We start from the raw sequence: 12,300 nt of genomic DNA, 5'->3' as shown, positions 1-12,300 counted from the left end.
GTGTCCTGCCAGCCTTGTCCCAGCAGGCTCATTATTCATCCCTCTCCTTATTTTAATGAAAATATGTAGGAATTCAACAACCTTTAAATTCTAGTTGCTCTTAAATTTGGTAAAGTTGCCTGCTGTTTCCAGGAGCTGTTAGAAGGGAAATGATGACCAGTCAGTATGGACATGGGCAGTGTGACTGTGCAAAGTTGGGTTATTTAGGCTGAAAATCAGAGTCCATCATCTTGAGGGATAGAAACCAAGAATTCCTACCTGCAGTTGTATGAAAGATCTTGCACAGACTGAGCACTTATTTTTTTGAGTACTGACTTGAAGTTTAGAAATTAAGTAGTCTTTGATGTGCTGGGGAGGAGATTTGTTTCTTTCCTATGAAAACAGTGATTAATCCAGGACTAATTCCTGTGAACAAATGTTGTGTTTTTGCTGTTGTGTTTACACTCATCTGTCTTTTGTTGCAGATAAGGTAGAAGATTAGTTAAAGTTTAGGTCAATTTTTACCTAAGTTCTGAAGAAAATGATCCTGTTTTTCCTTTACTAACATTCCTCCATTATCTTCTGTACTCATTGATCAGAGCTAATGAGATTTTAATGGAGTTATTTATGGCTTCTCCCTCTTACTATAAAAGTGTATCATAAACTGAGCACATGAAGCTGTTGGATGGTGCTGTTTGTTTTTATTTCTGTTAATTCTACGACCTCTTCTGGGATTCCTTCACATCTCCTAAGGCAGGTAGGGTATGATGAGCTAACCTGCTAATAAAGGCTGGAAAGAAATTTAGTAGATGTTACTTACTCATCTTTCTGATGATTATAAAATATTTTCTGTGCTCTTCTGAGTGAGGGCCTTTTGCTGCCATGGAAGGGTTCAGGTGTGTATTTTTCAGTTCATGCCTTAAACTTCATGGTAGTATTGTGCTGAAAGGAATAGTTGTGTTCCCAGATCTGGATGAAATAAAATCTGTGCACAGATTGCCCAAACTTGTGGGGAATTGGGGTAAAAGTCTGTAGTAAGGTACTTCAACAGCAAAAACTGTGTAAAGTTAGTTGTTGTCATGGTCTGTAATACAGCAGTGTGCATGACAGGCAAAGTGGGTGGCACTATTAATACTTACCCAGATTATTTTCTGCTCTGAATTTCCTTCAGAACTTCCTTTGGAGTATTTTTGTTCCCTGATCCTGAACTTGCTTTTTCAAAGCTAATTCACTATGATTGGAGGTCACTGACTAGTGTATAATTGAAGCACTCATTATAAATAACCTTGAAAGTGAAATAATAAATGGTGAAATATGTGAGATGCTATAAAACACACTCTAAAAGTGTAATTGAGCCCTAGTCTCTTGTCTCTGGGCAGATTCTGAGGCTCAATTCTTTTGTAACCCATGACTTTTTAAAGAGTGGTTTGGGCAAGTGGATGGTGCCTTTAGTGTGATGAGTTTCTTATTATTGCACCTAAATGTCCATTTGTAAGGGTTCTTCTCCTGAACTGGAGGGGTTTTGTGATCTAACCCCATTGCTGGACCATTTATGCAATTTTGTGCCTGTTGACTGGAGCTGTTTCTGCATTAATGAATTCTGCTTTAGTATTCAGTGCCATCATCATTATTGCTCCTGTGTCTTACCAGTCAGGCCTGATCAAACCTAGACTCTTTCATGTCTTGAATATTTTATTAAAATCAAATTGTGTGTCAATTCTGTATCATAAGGATTCAGTCTTTTTTTTTCTTTCAAGCTGCCTGAAAGTGCACATCAGGTGTGGAGGGATGTTTCTCATTGTTATTTGCCTTGCTGAAGGAATTGTGCTACTTTTGGGCTAAACCCCTGAAGTTTAAGTTCTGTTACAGGTGTTTGAGAATGTGCCTTTCCTCTGCTTCATCCTCCACCCCTGGCTGTCAGAACGTGCTGATCAGTGTGATCTCAGTTTCCAGCTTCAAGCTTTCCCCAAAAATCACCAGTTTGGTTGCTCCAGTAGCTGTTTGGGACTAGATAGAAGCTGCATCTGAATTTAGAGCAAAGCACAATTTATTTTCTTCCTGATGGACTGGTTGGGTGCTTTGCCAGCTGTGTCATTCTTGTATGAGCTCACTTCTGCTTCTGTGTTTGGCTGTAACTTGTTGTGCCTTCTGCTTTGAGAGAACCTGAGCTGCAGACTTACTGCCATAGGGATGTGAATGTACACCAGGATCCTGACAGAGTTCCATGGGGAGCTCATCTGGCATTATCTGGAGACTGGAACGATGCCTCTTCATACCCCTGATGTGTGGGCAGATAAGGCTTGGGCTGGAGGACAGTGATGGATGGAATCCAGCAAGAGCCACTGTGAGCAGGGGAAAATGAGACCATCTGAAGCATGTGGAGAGCTGTCCCTTTGCAGGTGCCCTTTTGTTCACCAGGGACAGACCCTGCAGAAACACCAGTCATGTCCCTATTGCAGCCTGTCCTCAACCAGTCCTGGTGGCAAGGCAGAAAATTTCATTTTTCCTTATAGTTTAACTGACATTTATGTCTCGCAGATAGTAAATTTGCACACTCTCTGTATCTGAACTACTGAGGCTCTGGGATAATATCTGGTGATGTCTGAGATAACATTAACTCTAGAATTGTCTTAATACTTGCAGTGCCTCTGGCTAAATGAATAATTGTGGGAAACTGTAAGCAGTGCTGCCAGGTATGTAATTTGGAACACATTTAAAGTGGGGGCACTGGTCTGGTTGTATTGCTTGATATCTTATCTGTTTTATCAAAGAAAGAGGCTGCCTGTGAAACTTTCTCTGCTAAGTCTGAGTTTTGCCAGGCCTCGTGGAGAAAGGTGGTGTAAATATAGCCTGATGCCTTCTCTTTAAACTTGGTAACTCCTTGTGTGTTAAAGATATAAAATTAAGGCTCTTGTGATGCAGCAGACAGGGGAGCCTTTTGCTTAATGCAGCAGCTTTACTATGAGATGGATCCTGTGTGTCCAGAGCTCCTGCTGAGTGGAGAGAAGTTAAACAGCAGCTCTGCAGAGGGTGTGTCAGCCCTGCAGAGGGGCACAGCAGCCCTTTGAGAGTGTGTCAGCAGCCCTGCAGAGGGGCACAGCAGCCCTGCAGAGGGGCACAGCAGCCCTGCAGAGGGGCACAGAGGCTGCTGTGCTGTTGGGAAGTTTCGCTGATCCCGAGGAGCTGCAGGGCCGCGCTCAGCCCCGTGCGCTCCGCGGGCACGTCCGTGCTTGACTCTGCTGCCTCTGAGACTTGTTTATCTTGCCTGCAAGGCTTAAAGATAATTAATGGAAGTGCTTCACACTCTGAAACGGGGCTTGGCAGCCCTGCCACCGTGGAGCACTGGTTCCCACTGGAGCACCGAGTGGGCCCTATCCACATGTGAGCAGCATCACTTTTAGTTCAAGAGCAGGTGGGTCCCATTCAAGCAGCAGGCTGGCCAGCAGAGCTGCTGTCAGTGATTGTGACACTGAGGGCCCTGTGCCAGGCCAGGAGCAGCTCCATGTGCCCTGGCAGCTCTGAGCTGTCACTTGGCCAGGATGAGCCAGGGGAGATACCAGGGAGGCTCGGCTGGGTTGTGCTGTGTCTTACACCTTGTTTACACTGAGTACTTCACAACAGGGGGTGTTTGTGTGCGTCTGTGAATGCAAAGCCAAATTGATGAGCCAGTAGAAATAATCCTTCTATTGTTTACAAAAACAAAAGCGAGCTGGAGCTTGTGCCTGTGCAGGAAAAGTCGCTTTCCATTCCACAGATTTTACTGACTGCAGCTTTGGGAGGCTGTGCTGCCAGTGTGAATCTTTCACAGACCCATGGAATGGTTTGGGTTGGAAGGGACCCTAAAGATCAGCCAGTTTCAACCAGGGACACCTTATACTGTCCCAGGATGCTCCAAACCCTTTTCAGCCTGACCTTGGACACTGCCAGGGGTCCAGGGGCAGCCACAGCTGCTCTGGGCAGTGACACTCACTCCCATGTTTGCAAATCATCTGCAGAGTGCTTCAGATCTGTAATTCCCCTGCCATGATTGAGTATGCGGCACCACCATCATTCAGAATGAGGAGCAGATTGCTGATTTTTGTATTTTCAAGTTCTCTTTGAGTTGTTTGGTCTTTTTTAACATAACTGCTAAAACAAGAGTTCTGCATGTAAGGGAAGTACCAGGCAGATGGGAAGGTCTGAGTTATTAACACTTTCTTTGAACCTTTTTCCTCACATAGTGCTAGCTGATGGACATAGTATACAGAAGCATAATTTTTTTTTTGTTCATCACTGGTGAAAAATGAGAGGATTTTGTGGCTGGATGTACCCCCCTTACCCAAGTCCTGCATTTGTTTTTTACTGTCAGTGACTGGGTTGATTTTTGTCTTCCAGCTTATGTGAAATCTTCCCTGAAAACAATCAAATCCCTGATGTCTGTCTGCAGTGAGACTTCTTCCTCACAGCTCTATGTTCCAGAGATAACAGCTATCTTGCCTCCTCAGATCCTGTGTTCCCTGTACTCCCTGGAACAGAAAGCAGAACTGGAGTTTGGCTTTACCTGGAGCTGTGTCCTGCTCTGCTCCCACCCTGCTTGTCCCCATCCTGCAGTCAGTGCCATCACCAACTTTTCTCTTCATGCTGCCACAGGTGGCCTTTGCTGTAAACCTCTAATGATCTCCCTTGCCTGTTGCCGTAATCCTCTTTTTATTTTTCTCAGAGTTCTCTCCATCTCCCTTTATTTGCTAAATCTCCTTTGATTCTTTGTTCTTTTCAGCCCAGTTTCACTCCTTTATAATCTAAGATCTGTAGAACAAGATTTTTTTCTTCTTCTAGCACCTGAAGAAACTCTCCTGTGCCTAGACAAGGATTACTGTAGTTCTGTCTTGGAATTTTAATTCCAGACTACATGGACAAGCCCCGAGATGCTTCTCTTATCTGTTCCTCAAAGCTATGCATTAAACAAAACATGCATCTGATCAGTTTAACCTGTAATTAAACATTTTCCTTAAGCAACTGACATTGTGATAACTAATAATTATCATGTGTAGCACCTTTAAAACCCATTATGCATGTTTATGTAAGAACACTATTACCATAATAATAAGATATCATTACCACAAATGTGCATACTGAATGAGCATGTCTTAAAGTAATCATGGATTCCATTAATCATACTTGAAAAATTAAAGTATTTGCTGTCTAATCTCTCAAACACTACTCAAAAGGTTTTGGAAACAGCAGGGCCTGTTTACTGCAGGTCTCTCATACACAAGATCTCATTGCTGGTGTCTCATTTTTGTTTTCCTGAATTGTTGCTTATCTTTCACCTTGGGAAACCATCAGTTCAGAGACCCACAGTCTCCCTTTGAAAGCATTTCCATGCTGATTTTATTCTGCTTGCCTTGTTTTTTGTCCAGGGAGTGCTGCCACCTTTTCTTAAGGCTGATGTGAAATGCACTCCTGAAACTTGGTTCTCCTTCAAATTAGATAATTGCCTTAAAGGAGATGAACTGATGGCTAATTGTAATTCTCTTAGTCCCTTGCACAGGGGCAGAAAAGAAACAACTCCATTCTTCAGGTGTTCTTTGTTGGGGTTTTTTTAAATACAAGATTGCAGAGTTGGGGAGCAGAATTTTTTGGGTTTATGTATAAAATTGTTAAGGGCTGACAATTTTGAGTTTGTCTCATATTTAAGAGTTGAGATCTGTAGATTCTGATGGAGACTGGATGAGAAGAGTGAAAGTTGGGAAGAAACATTTGACCTACTGAGAAAACTGAAATGAGAATTTTTGTAGTCTGAATATTTGGGCTTGGAAGGGACCTTTAAAGGCCATCTAATCCAGTGAGCAGGGACAGCAAATACCTGATGTGGCCAAGAGTTTTAATTGTTTTAGGGAGGTCATTCTTTTATCTGTCAGCAGGACCACTCTGAATTTGGTAGCATAATGTGTGTTGAGTCAAACAAGTTCATCACTGTGTGTTTTCTTCCTTAACACTTGGCATTAGGTAATGCAAAGTGTTTATTAATGCCAAAAAAGCACATTATGTCATACAACTCCTTAATACTCTCTACAGTTATGTGATGTATTTCTGTATCTTAATATATAAACTGCATTATAAGGAAATAGTGAAGTAGGGGGGAGAGGATTTTAAGGACTGAGAGTCTGGAGCAGGGGAAATGGGCATGAAAAGGCAGAAAAAATAGGCAAAAGTTAAAAAACCCAATAAAATTACAGAATAGAGTTATAGATTGTACATACAGAAATTGACAGATACAATGGAAGTGTGGGGAGAAACAGGATTTTGAGAATTGCTTTTCTGTCATAATGGCAGCAGTGGAATGGCTGGGACAGGCAGTGGGAACTGGGGGGATTGTTGTGGCAGGGGGTGTGTGCTGGGTTGCTCGTGGTGCCAGTGGGATGAAATGGGACAAAGCAGGGCTGGGGCAGGGCACAGCCAGCCTTGGCAGCTCCCGTGGCCATGGACAGCAGCAGGGGAGGAAAAGGGATTGAACCTTCATGGTCTGAGCACTCTCACAGGGGAAGGGCACGTGCACAGGCAGTTAGGAGGAAGGAAAGAGGCTGTTGGAAAAGCAAAGCAAAATGCTTTCTGAAAGGGATGTAAACTCTTGTGACCTGGGGTATAAACCAGCTCCTCCCCAGATTTCCCTGCAGCCACTTGTTCTGGTCCCACCTACCTGCAGGGCTCCACGAACCTCTCAGTGCATCACTTGGCTTCTTTTCCTTTCTCTTTTCTGATGGAGCAGGGAGAATGCTTGATTTCTTCCCAATTAAGTTGGCAACTTCTCAAATCCCCCGTAACTTTTCAAGAAAAATGCAAGTCCTTGACAAAAAAAAATGGAAATAAGTTGCTAGAAAGAAAACATTATTCTAATAAGTTTTTAAAAATTTGTGCCCCTTTTTTATTAGAGGCTGGTAGGATCATGTTGCATTTAATTCTTAGCTTTAAACTTGAAAATTCTAGAAATGTTAATTGTTTTCTGTTTCTTTACTTCTGGGAAAATTATTTCACAGTTTCCTGGTCAGTGGGTTGAACTAAGGAGGTCTAGTGTGTTTTATTCCAAGTTTTTAAAGCATTTAAATGTTGCCCTGTCTGTAAAACGTGTAAGAAGCTGCACTGAATTTCCCTACAATTCGTTTAGGAGCTAAAAAAAAAAAAAAGTGGAAGCATCTATGTTATACTGAGTAATTATGCCCCCTGGGAAATGGAATATAAAGATCTTTAAAATCATTGAAGTGAGAGAAGAAGCACTTGAGCTTTTGCCTTGCAGGAGCTGTGTATTACATCCCCAGCTCCTTGCTCCAGTGTCAGTGTGTCGTGCCTTGCAGGTTCACAGCCCTGGCAGAGGAAATGAAACCCAGTCAGTTACTGCAGGATTTATAGCAGCCCTGCTGCTGCAGGAAGTGGTGAAAAGCTGATTGATAGTCTGAGGCAAAACTCCACAACAAGACACAGGATATATGTTTGGGGTTTTATGCCCGTTTTCCCCTCTGCCCTCAGCCCCCTCCATTTCAGTCTCTGTTTATAAATCCTTGGTGCCCTTTCCTGGTAAAGCACGTGCTGGCTTCCAGCACTGGAGGAAATGGATGGGGCTGCACCACAGATTTGAAGCCAGTGTGGTGTGTCTGCTTTATTAGGGGCATCTATCTCAGTGGTCCTGCACTCCTGCTGAATTATATTTCAGCTGAACTCCAGGGGAAGGGTGAAGTACATCTGCAGCCAGAGTTACTGAGCATCTCCTGTGATCGTGGGAGAGCAGGCTGGGTGGGAGAGGAGGAGCCTGGATCACTGATCAGAATGTTCTCCTGGTTCATCTGCATTTCACAGAGATGTCTGGGAGGGTAGGAAACCAAAATTATTTTGCTGCACATAAACTTCACCCAGCCAGCCCTGTGCTGCAGAGTGTGCTGCTAAAGACAGCAAACCTGAAAAGGGAATTTCTCCTCCCTCACTGTGCACTGCTGAAGCATCCCACAGCAGGATCTTTCGGGAAGGTATCCTCAAAGCCTTTCAGTGGGATATTGTCTAACCTTGTGGGAAAAGTTACCCTAAATAATTGTAATTAGGAATCCTTCTGATTGTAAAAGTGGATGTTACAGGAGGAAAAACAATCAGGGCTGCAGAAGAAAGTTGTTTGCATACCAAGCAAACGGAAGAAATGTTTGAGATTGGTGTTCTCGTTATCAAATGGGAAGGTTCTGCTTGTCAGGTTCAATAACATATCTTGTTCTTTGTTAAAGGTCAAAAAAGTTGGCTGCACTCTGTGAGTCCTTGCAGAAAACCACGCTCAGCAAGTCCCAGATGGGGCTGGAGCTGGAAGAGCTGGAGGCAGCAGCAGTGCTGGTGCAGGAGGAAGAGAAGGCGTTAAAAGCTGCTGGCACAGTTTCCAAGCAACAGCTGCTTTGCTCCGAGTCGGAGACAAGTGACTCTGAAGAATCCAGCAGCACTTCATCATCTGAGACAGAAGGCTCTGATTCAGATGAGCAGGAGTCCTCGACCAGTGAAGATGGGGAAATAAATTCTTTGCAAGGCACGCTGCAGGAGGAGAGGACAGCTCCACTTATTGGCTGTAATGGATTGAGGCAGGGCACGGACACTTGGGCCGTGGAGGTCGGCGGTGGGAAATCAAAGGTTCCCTTGCCATCTACGGCTCCTCCTGGAAAACTGATAGAAGAATTAGAAATGCAAATCCAGTCTGCAATGAGACTTTCAGAGCAGCCTGAAGGATTGGCTACTGCAGGCTGCATTTCACAGGAACAAGAAGGAAACCCTGTACCCGAGCCTGACAGATTTTCAGAGGATGCTGCTGGGAAGGGAAATTTCTTGGAGGTGTCTCCCAAGCCCAACCCGTTGCTTTTTCTCTGCAGCACAAATGAAGATGAAGACTAAAGGACTGTGCAGGAGCACAATGTGACCCACGAGCTCACAGCTTGTTCTAGAATGAGCTGTCCCAAGGCTGTCCTGTGCTGCACAAAAATGTTTTTCTTTTTTTGTTGGAGGACAAGACTGCTTTGAAAAGAATTGATAGGACTGTGTGATACTCTCGCAGTTAATTTTTATTTTTGTCCAATTCAACAGTGTATATTTGATGGGAGAATGTATAATTTCAATAAACTTCTAGGAAACTGTTTTCATTAAGCTTATTCAGTGATAGAATGATGTCCTAATCAAATAAAACTGAAATGACTCATTTTAATTTTGTCTAGCTGTTGGGATTTACTTGAAAAATGTCCTCATTATGTTTGGATAAACTTGTTTATGCCATTGTAGCTATTTTAAAATGCTTTGTAGTAAACCATTTCAAATAATGGTTATAAGTTTAAATAGTGATGCCAAATTATTTTGAAATATATAAATTCTGTATTTTTTGTACAAAATAAAGGAAATTTCTATGCCATCTATACAGGAGCCAATGGTTGTGTCGTTCATGTGTGAGAGATAAAGTTTATATTTCTGCAGTTCCTCCTAAGCTCTTTCAGCAGTTTTGTCATGTGTTCTCTTTTTTTTTTTTTTTTGTGCTGTTTTTGAGCAGTTTCTGTGTGTGGACACTTCTGTTGCTGTTTAAAGAACAGAAATCCCAATGATTTAATGTTTTTCTGCAGATGCTCTCAGTTCCACCACAGCAGGGTTAACCAGTGAAGGAACAACACCCTTTGTGGGTCTTGGAGCAGGACTGAGAGCAAACCTGGCCTGGGTAGTCCTGGCTTTGTTAGTCTGGCCCACAGCTTTGGCCAACTCATTTATCCTTTTTTGCCTTTAAAATGTTGAAATAACCCAGTCAGGTTAACAGAGTTTGTTAGCCAGTTTATGTTAGGGTAATCAGATGGCTGCTCCCAATCATCTCCTTTTCTGTTAGCCAATTTCTGCAGAAGGATTTGGGAAGATGGAGCATGGACCACCAGGTGTGGCTCAGCAGGAGCCCAGACCCAACAGGAGCATCTGATTCACTCCTCTGCAGAAGCAAGTTTTGATTACTTTTCAACCTTTTTTCTATTAAATTGTACAGAAATCCTAAGCTAAAGGACTTAGTCTTCCCCAGTGCTGTTCCCTGCTGGAAACCAGCAGGTGAGCTCTGTTCCTGCAGCAGCTCCTGCTCAGTGAGAGCTGCCGCCCTCACCTGCCAATATTTTTTATTTTTTTATGTTCTTAAATACCTGCTGCTCTCTTAATCAGTCTCTGTGCTCTGTTCCCTGGGGGAGAAACCTTTCCCATCCTGTGTGGCAGGGAGCACTTATTCTTCTAAATGCCAGCAATAAAATCCACACCAGAGCTGCCAAAGTCTGAGAGGATGGGGAAATGCACTTCAGAAGAGAAGAGCAATGGTCCTGCTCTCCCCAAATTCCAGGGATGAGCTCAGGAGCTTCTGCAGCTGCCCAGGGGCTGGAGAAATCTGTGTGAAACTCTGTTTTCTGGTTGTGGAGCTGATAAGGGGTGTTGATTGCTGATAAGGGATTGACTGATGGCAATTTGAAGTGACCTCTGTAGGGGTAGGGTGTGAGGTTTTTGCCTGAAATTCTGTGATCAGAATTCCACCTGAGGCTGAACTGCCCAGCACAGTGGAGGGTCAGGAGGAGCAGTGCCTGTCAAAGGGAAGCTTTGCTTCTCCAGAAAGAATGCACAGAGACACTTCCAAAAGAAAAGTGGAGCTTTAATACTGTTTAGCCAAAATTGAGGCTTACTGAGTGTGTGAAGTATCAACACTCGGGAAAACCAAACCAAACCAAAAAATGACAAAAAAACCCCAAAAAACAAAACAACAACAACAACAAAAAACCACACAAACCACCCAAACACACACCAAAAAAAAAAGAACAAAAAGAACTCCTAAGAAGTCACATTTATGTAAAAAGGAGGCCTTTGCATCCAGAAGTTGCCTAGAAAAGGATGGAGATGTCTTAGGGACATTCTTGTTCATGCAGTACTTTAAGGTGTTAAAAGCAACAAGTGAAATGCTGGAAACCATCAGAAGGAGCTAAACAGAAGCGGGTTTTGATTTTTATTCCTTTTTCTCATGGGAACAGTTCCACATTTTCCTCTCTCTCCAAATCAAAAATTAGAGCTGAATTGATTAAATATCTTTTTTTTTTTTTTTCCCCCTGGCTTTCCTTGATTCCAAACAGATTTGTGAAAAGCTTGTAAGGGCTTTGCTGCACGTCAAAACGAGAAAGCATCGATTGGACTTGATTTAGTGCAATAAATGATAAATCTGGGCACGGCATTGATTCAGAGGCCCAAGTGAAGGGGCCGGGTGACCCTCCAGCAGTGCCACAGCTGAGCGCTGTCACAGCCCAGCCCGTGGCTCAAGGCTGCAGAAAACAAACAGGGAAACACGTGTCAGGCAGATAAATGGCTCTGCTGCTCGGAGCTCTCCGTGGAGGCCGTTTGTCTCCAAGATAAGGAAGAATGCACTCCAGAGCCAGGGGGAGATAAGCTGGGAGAAGAAAATGGATGTGGAGCGGCTGTGGTGGCACCTGGGCGGGGGCACAGGGAGCACAGAGGGTGCCCAAGCCCTGCAGGGACAGGGTGGGCACCAGGGAGGTGTCCCATGGGAACCTGCAGGCCCTTCCAAGGCGTTTCAGCAGTGGATGACATTTATACCTTCACAGCAAACAAACAAACGTGTCTGTGGCAGCTGTGTGAGTCACCCAAGTGTTCCCTGAGCCTCTCGTGGATCTGTTCCTCCCCCTTTTCCTGCTACGTGGGCACATGTGAGGCATGATTTGGCATTGACACAACAGCTCTGGGTTTGTAGTACTGTGGTGCCCATAAATCAGGCTATTTTTACATCCTTAGGTTGTGGAGAAGTAACAGTCCTGCTTTGACAAACACTGAGTTTGGTGACCTGAGATCAGACCAGTTGGTTTGCATTTCTTTAAATGTTTTCTCATATCATAAGGCAGCACACAGCAGCAGCTGAGCACAGTTGGTGGCACTGTGAGGATGCTTGGAGACAAAAACAAGATGTGTGTCCCTTAGGTGGGGAGTAAGGCGTTGGCAGAGCTCCATGAAGGGCAGCTCTGACCCAAGAGCAGCTCATTTCTGTGGGAGAGGTGATAAGCAGGGAAAAGGACAAAAAGTTTCAGGTCTAGAAAGCAGCAAGGTCTGGTAATGTAACTCCACAGTGATCCCAGGAGCTCTGTGCTCAGTCTCTCTCTTTAATGCTGATGTGTTGAGTGACTTAAATGAAATAATTTTCCCCAGTTTCACAGAGGTACCAGGCCTAACTCAGGAAGGTCCAGACTCTGCAAGGGGAGCACAGAAATAGAGTAAAAAGGAGTAAAACTCAAATCTGACAGTGGAGATTTCTCGGTCTGCTAC

The 12,300-nt window shown here is 43.8% G+C and overlaps 1 protein-coding gene across 1 annotated transcript in view; it reads left to right on the top strand.

Annotated features, from left to right (window-relative positions):
- The window catches only part of SHQ1 (SHQ1, H/ACA ribonucleoprotein assembly factor), a 38,096-nt gene extending 28,706 nt beyond the window's left edge, over positions 1-9,390 (top strand). The window contains exon 12 of the mRNA XM_063165028.1: positions 8,223-9,390. Within this exon, the coding sequence (XP_063021098.1) occupies positions 8,223-8,871 (649 nt within the window). The 3' untranslated portion in view covers positions 8,872-9,390. The remainder of the gene's footprint in view (positions 1-8,222) is intronic.
- Positions 9,391-12,300: the final 2,910 nt, after the last annotated feature.

The sequence above is a fragment of the Melospiza melodia genome, chromosome 10 (assembly GCF_035770615.1).
Source record: "Melospiza melodia melodia isolate bMelMel2 chromosome 10, bMelMel2.pri, whole genome shotgun sequence".
Taxonomy (NCBI): domain Eukaryota; kingdom Metazoa; phylum Chordata; class Aves; order Passeriformes; family Passerellidae; genus Melospiza; species Melospiza melodia.
The sequence above is the reverse complement of the archived record's forward strand: the minus strand, read 5'-3'. Positions and strand labels throughout refer to the sequence as shown.